At 40.9% G+C, this 7203-nt stretch overlaps 1 protein-coding gene across 5 annotated transcripts in view; it reads right to left on the bottom strand.

Moving 5' to 3' along the window:
- Positions 1–54: 54 nt before the first annotated feature.
- ctbp2a (C-terminal binding protein 2a) overlaps positions 55–7203 on the bottom strand; it is a 65748-nt gene continuing 58599 nt past the window's right edge. For 4 of the 5 annotated variants that reach the window (XM_055029491.1, XM_055029493.1, XM_055029489.1 and 1 more), the window contains 6 exons: positions 6247–6453; positions 5264–5478; positions 4176–4306; positions 3975–4102; positions 3767–3890; positions 55–1702 (listed from right to left, as the gene is read on the bottom strand). In XM_055029491.1, coding sequence (XP_054885466.1) covers positions 1519–1702; positions 3767–3890; positions 3975–4102; positions 4176–4306; positions 5264–5478; positions 6247–6453 — 989 coding nt within the window. In that variant the 3' untranslated portion in view covers positions 55–1518. Of the gene's footprint in view, positions 1703–3480; positions 3559–3766; positions 3891–3974; positions 4103–4175; positions 4307–5263; positions 5479–6246; positions 6454–7203 lie in introns of all 5 variants that reach the window. The other variant, XM_055029490.1, reaches the window with a different exon arrangement.

Genomic DNA, 7203 nt, shown 5'->3' with positions numbered 1-7203 from the left:
ACTTAAAGTACCTTTTAAATCATGGTGGAAATAAAAAATAATAATGGCCAATCATAAATCAGAACAGTAAGTTTTATTTATTGGTTCCAGCTGCACTGTATGCTATATGTTCACCTTATACAAGAAACAAATACAAATACTCACACTAAAAAACAAACAATCTGCTAGCAGCCACGTCTTGCTAAAGTCCTGGTGTTGAGGGGGTGAATGGCTGGATGGATGGATGGATGTGGCCGCTGCTTGTTCATAGAGCCTCCAGGAACCCCATCTGGCTCTCGTCACAGCAGGGGAAAAAAAGGAGGAACGATGAGAGGGAGCGAGCGAGGGCGAGGTCGGCCACATCAGGCTACATTTATATGAACATTTAACAAGGCAATACAAATCTAACAGGAGTGAAAGCCTTCCAACATCAAAAAAAATGCATTTGATTTATAAAAAAAATACCACAATGGAGAAAGAAAAGCAGTAATCCAGAGTTTCATCTTGTTCTGTTCAGATTTGATGATTTTGTTTTTCCTGAGTTAAGACATTTCCCATTTTGATTCCCCCTCCCCACCCATTCATGTCTCGCAAGTGTGTTGCTGCCATGCAAATCAGGTCCTTTGGATGCCAACAGACAATATTGTGTTCACAACAAGCAAACATCCAAGGTACTTTGAAAGATTACACCTCAATTTAATGCTATTTCCCAATTGTTTCTGTTTTTTCTTTTTTTTTTTGTTTTGGTTTTAAAGGGTCATTCCTACCTCACAAATTCAAATGTTATTCTACATCTACTTTCTCCAAACTTTTCTTTACATTCTGGGGGCACAACCCTTCATAAACTGAGACAGATAAAATAAGAGTTTAGATTGAAGAAACTCCTGATCTTTGCCGTCTGCTAAAACATGACTGTAAACCCTCGAGTTTTTCACAGACTGAATAACAGAAAAAAAAAAAAAAAAACAGATACTGATTTTCAACAGAAGTACAGGAAACTGATCATACCGAATGGAGTAAAACAAAAACATGTATTTGAGCAGAAGTGTGGAGAAAAAAAAAAAAAAAACTAAAGGGAAAATTAGGCTTGACACGGTCCTGGGAGGACGGGGATCAGGATTCCGTTCTGCCTTTAGTTCCTGGTAACACATCCCAGAAGTCAGAAGAAACCTCCATAATATAGACAAAATGGTAACAATATAAAGAAAAGTTTCACTTGCCTCCCCCAAACGGGAGGCAAAATCAAATCTGAAACGGGGAGAGATTTTGGATCTTCTGCGCAGGAGTTTGACAGTCGCTCAGTCCCATCTTGGTGTGGCAGCTCAGGCGTGCAACGTCATCCACTGTCCTCACTTGGGTTTAGTGGTTTCATACAAAAAAAAACAAAACAAAAAAAACAGAGTGCGTAACACATTGCCCCACAGGCAGTTTGCTGGTAGGTCCAGATGGCTGAAGTCAAGCTTATGTTTGGATGGGTCGGTCGGATCCTTGGTTTTTACACTGGTTTCGTGACCCTCGTCAGCTCCGGGGGCGGTCCTACTACGGCTCAGTCATGTGCTCTCTCATGGGGTCGCCGTGTTTGGAGGGTTGATGCGGGGAGGCAGCCTGTGACGGATGGGTGCCCGGGGGGAGCGTGTGGGCGATGGGCAGGCCCCCAGGCACCAATCCCTCCATAGGTCCGATTATCCCGCCGGGTGCGACGCCCATCACTCCAGGAGGAAATCTGAAAGTGAACACATGGAGTGAACAAACACCACTGGAAACGAACACACTGGAACTTTTGTGGCGGCGAGAAAGTAATATCAAACAATCCCAGTAATGGCTGTTGTCTGTTTCAATAAAGGATGTCTGAAAAAGATTTTGACCCAACTGCAGTTTTAATAAAGTATAAAGAAAAAAAATCAAGTCTATATGTCATCATCTTTTTTAGTAAAATGTACATAAGCCTACATTTCCCCATTTCATTCTATTTTAAATGAGTTGGGGTTAAATGTGATGTAAATACAAATGAACAAATGAGGATTTAAGGGGGTCCTAATTGCATTTAGAGAAGTATTTATATGTTGTATGTTGAGATTTTGACATTTTGAGGGTTAACTGATTATTTCCAAAACACACACACATAAAAAAAATCAACCTTAAACTTACAAAATCCACTATATTGGTTTAACACACACACACACACACACACACATATATATTATATATATATAATATATATATATATAAGTCACAGGCTTGTTAACTGTATTTCAAAATCCTTCACATTTTCTGACATTTTTATCATATCTGGAAACAGCACTTGGTCTCACATAAAACGTCACGTATAAAAAAGAGGCACGTAAAGACGATCGGTGTCTTAAAAACATTGACATATCAAGACAATGTGTGAAAAGGGTGAAAAACAAATATTAAAATGTATTTTTGCCATTTCGAATTATATCAGTTTCACCACAAAATTCATAATTTTGCTCATCTTTTCGAACTTTTTCACATTTGTCACAACTAAAAGCTTGATGTAGTAGAACATATTTGTGAAGTGGGAAAAAAATTGTGTTCAGCCGCCTTTTAACTCTGAAACTCCTGCATTATATCCTAATCAGTAAACAAAGTCCACCTGTGTGTAATGCACAACTCTTTTGTGGAGGCCTGAGAGAACAATAAAGAAGAAAAAGCCTCAGTGTGAGGTTGCGAGTTGGCAGCATCATGCTGAGGGGAGAGTAAAAGCTCAAGGCTAAAATCTGGGGAAAAGAATTGGACAACAATTCAAGAGCGACTTGTATTTAAGTCTTGCAGTGGTCTAATGAAAGTTATTCTGTAATATAATTCAAACTTTTCCAGGTATTAAAATAAATTTAATGGAATTAAACAAATTAATCTGGAGCTACTGTACAGTAGACAAAAAAAAAAGAAAAAAGAATTGATGTACAAACCTCATGGAGCTGTACCCCCTATAATTATTATCGTATTGTATTGTTTATTTAATTCTTGTTTTTATGGCATAACTGTCTTGAATTTTATTTGCATTTCAGTTTGTGTAGCAGTTTATGTAGAACAAGCTGTTAGAAACGTGGCTGAAAATATTGACACCTCTAATGTTTTGGGGGGGTTACCTCCACTTTCCAATCATGCACCACTTTTCTATCACACTAAATAAAAAAATAAAAAAACCATCCTGATAACAACATTGAAGTTTGAGGCTGTAAACTGAACAAAATGCAAGAATCGTAAACAACACTTCAAGCTAACTGTCTGTAGACCACATCTAGTTTCTCTTTTCTCCTTCAACCTCTCCAACGTTAGATGGAAACATGACTTGTGGTTCCTGGTTCCTGCCGAGGGGCAGGAGGTGGAGGGGGTAGCTGGGGAAGCTGGGGAAGCTGGGTGGAGGGCGGTGGGTGCGGTCACTGGGCGTGTAGGTTAGCGGGTGAAGGAGAACAAGGTTACAGCACTCTGCAGGGTTTTGTTTTCAAGAAGAATCTTTCTTTTGAATTCATTTACCTGGTAGAGAATTAGGTATATAATTTGTCCTGCATTCCCCCCGTTGCTATGGCCTGTACCATGGTTTGGTTCACTCGGCTGTGTGGGAGAAGCAGTTCAGGCTGGTTGAGACAATGTAGAGACTGGGAAGCGCACAGCCTAGACTTAACAAGCTCATTTGGGCCAAAAACACAAGAATTGAATTCACACAAACACAAATATAAACTCTTCAGACCGCCCCAGCCGCACTACTGCATGCTTTGAGACGGTACAAGTGCTCACCGCTTGAAGTGCGAAAACCTCCTACCTGTAGGCAGCGCCGTTGATCTCTGGGTGAACCTGGGGCTGCTGCTGCTCCATCATCCCCCACGGCGCCGTGGTCACGAAGAACTCTTTATTGACGCAGTTTCGCAGGCTGTCGGGGATACGACCTGCACATGGGAGGATGGAGTTTGGCTGAGTCAGGAGACGGAAGCTCGCAGCAGATTGGGGAAGATCAAGAACGGGATCCATACCGGTGATTGCTCTGCGGATTTCCGTGGCAGCGGCCTCTCTCATCTCCAGCGACGCCTGCTCACTGTACCAGGCGGTGTGGGGTGTGCAGATCAAGTTGGGGGCGTCTTTGAGAGGGCCCTGGGAAAAACTGTTCGGCAACCAATAAAAAGTAGGTGGAAATACAAAGAAATAAGCAACAGATATTAGAAGACGAGGCGCACCTGAAAGGCTCGGACTCATGGACGTCCATCGCGGCGCCGCGTATCCTGCCTTCTTTGAGGGCCTGAGCCAGAGCTTTCTCATCCACTAGGCCTCCCCGTGCCGTGTTGACCAGGAAAGCCCCTTGGCGCATCTGAAAACGCAAAAAACAAAACAGGACAGTTGTAGCTCAACCCAACAGTAGACAGAAGTCATTTTTTCCTGAGTTTTTTTTTTTTTTACCACTATTATTCTGTTCACATTTCACACAGTTTTATTGATTTATTGGGGTCTATTTATTATTAGTTATTAGAAATGATATGGTCTGGAGGAATAAACACGGTGTCATTAAGGGAAATATGAGGTTTCCCTGAACCTTAAATACTGTTTTGAGGATTTTACCCTCTAGGTGGCAGCAGTAGGCAGCAGGAGACCAAAAGGGCTCAGAATAAGATCTGCAGTTATCACAGATGAAAACATATTGTGTACAACAGCAGCAATGCATTTTACAGTTACATACTGTAACACAACTAATTGTATTTTAGGGTTAAGGTGCATTGCTTTATACCCCTCATCCTTTGCTGAACAGAGACATTCTTTGGTTTTTAACTACTTTGCTTGTTGGCAGCCCAGTATAAATATGAGAACATAAAACATAACAACATGTTCTGGGTTCACAGGGTAATATCTGGGAATAAATGTTAGGTGACTACAAAAATATAATTTTTAAACACTCAACAACGTCTCTGCTGTTAGATTTACATTCTTACAACTTGAGAGCAAATTGTTAGGCATGAAGAGCTTGCAAAAGAACACACTCCAATCTTACACCCACACTCTTTGAAGGCACCTGGATCACACTGACCTCAAAGTTATAAATGGACAGAAGCGACATATTCTATCCACCCCCACACGTCTCATCAATGTCTCTTTTCGTGTGACCACTTCTAATATTCAGCAGAAGAAGAAAAGGCGACGGCTGAACAACATGGAAAGATTCCCGTAGCAGATTCTCCAGGAAATCGTTGTGTTTTTTTTAATTTTTATTTTCCCCTGTTTTATTTATCACCCGGGGTCTGTGGAAGACGGAGGAGTTCCTCTTGAGTCGCACCTGTTTGATGGTGAAGTCGTTGATGAGGTGGTGGTTGTGTTCATTCAGGTTGCAGTGCAGGGACACGCAGTCGCTCTGGTACAGCAGATCCTGCAGCGTGTAGACCCGCTGGACTCCGAGTGAGCGCTCCAAGCCGTCCTGCAGGTAAGGGTCGTAGAAGATGACGTTGAAGCCAAACGCCTTGGCCCGCATGGCCACCGCCTGGCCTGTGCGCCCTGATTGGAGGTGAGGAGGAGAGAAGCCAAAAGTGGTGAAACGGCGCATGTGTGGATCAACACTCGTCTCCCTTCCACGAATAGACACTCTCTCGTCTTTCCTATATTGAGGAGGACTAAGAGAACTGTGTCTGTATCACATCATATTTATAATCTAGGGAAACAGAAAGTGTGAGAAAAGAAGCTGAAATAGACATTCATAGACATTTAGTTGCGAGTAAATATATGTGACTTTGTGCACATATTTTGCAGAAATATAGGCAAAAAGTCCAAAATTTGACCTCATTTTTCTTTTTCTAAAAATGCTACAGGAGAAACATATTTCTAAACTTTACTCAACTGTAAAACTTCATTGACTGATTTGATGCATAAACACCGGAGAAAGGAAATTTTTTTTGAAAAAAAAAAATCATAAAGCTTATCTGCAGCTCAAATTGTGCTAAATACTATTACAAATTCTTATTGCGTCCATATTGATATCTGCACATTTATTTGACTTGTTATAGTGATTTTTTATAGGTCAAGACTTTTTTTGTTTTCATTTACTTGGATGAAAAATGTGTTCCATAAATTGATGCAGAGATTGCACAACTTGCAGCATTAAAAATGTATCAGCCTATAAGCAACGAGGCATAAAAGAGTGAAAGGTGGAAGATTTAGGAAAACATGTTTCTTCTTTAAGACATACTATAGCTCATTTTTCATTCCTAAGAAAGACTTTTCAGAGGCTATTTCTGGAAACTACAGGTTTCTCAATAAGGTTCTTACCAAATCCAATGAGACCGAGTGTCTCGCCCCGGATCCTGGCTGCCCCCGACGCCACCTCCCGGATCTGCTCCACACTCTGGACCCGCGTGCCTTCCCGGAGAGCCTGGTATAACCAGGTGTTTCGCCGATACAGGTTAAGGATGTGACAAAGCGTTGAGTCTGCCGTTTCTTCTACAGCCGCTGAAGGAATGTTACACACTGCAATGCCTGGAGAAGGACAGACAGAGGAATGCACATAGTAATGATAAGACTGAAAATATAAATGTCTATTGTTATGATATTACTTACTAGAATAAATATCATCTATAGTTCTGTTAAAAAGTGTTTGCCCTCTTGAAGACTTCAGCTTTTTTTTGTTGTTGTTTTTGTAATTTTCTATGTCAGATCATCAAATGAGTTTGCATATTTAGCGTCAAAAGTCACCAGAGTAAATAGAAAATTAAGTTTTTATTTGTTAGCGGCAAAAAGCAACCCAAAAATCTATGTGTCTGCTAAGCAACCTTTTTAAATCTGTCATAAAATTAGCACTCCATTTAAGAAAAATAGCATAATGCAAACAGCTAAACATAGTTGTAGTAGAGTTACGGTATTTGGGCTGCTATGCTGCTTCCGAACGCCAGTTTTGGAAATGGTCTAGTCAAAGTCCAGGTTAAAATTCCAATTAAAATGCCGTGGCATGATCTTAACCAGGCCTTCTATGTTTGAAAACTGTCCAATGTTGCTGAAATAAAGCTTTTTTTTTACTAACAAGAGCGTGTCAAAATGTGTAACCAAGGGAAGCTAACATAAGCAGTAGAGTTTGGTTTGACCCTGACGAAAAGGCTAACTCTCTTTATTGACTTTGAATCACGTGTGCTATTGTTCCCCTTCTTGCGCATGGATAGGCCGCGCTTGCTTTCTCGTTCCTCGTTTTCATTACTTTTGGCACATAATTACTGCGTTTATGCTGAACGGCCT

This window comes from Poeciliopsis prolifica, unplaced genomic scaffold, assembly GCF_027474105.1.
Source record: "Poeciliopsis prolifica strain line A6 unplaced genomic scaffold, Auburn_PproV2 SCAFFOLD005, whole genome shotgun sequence".
NCBI lineage: Eukaryota > Metazoa > Chordata > Actinopteri > Cyprinodontiformes > Poeciliidae > Poeciliopsis > Poeciliopsis prolifica.
The sequence above is the reverse complement of the archived record's forward strand: the minus strand, read 5'-3'. Positions and strand labels throughout refer to the sequence as shown.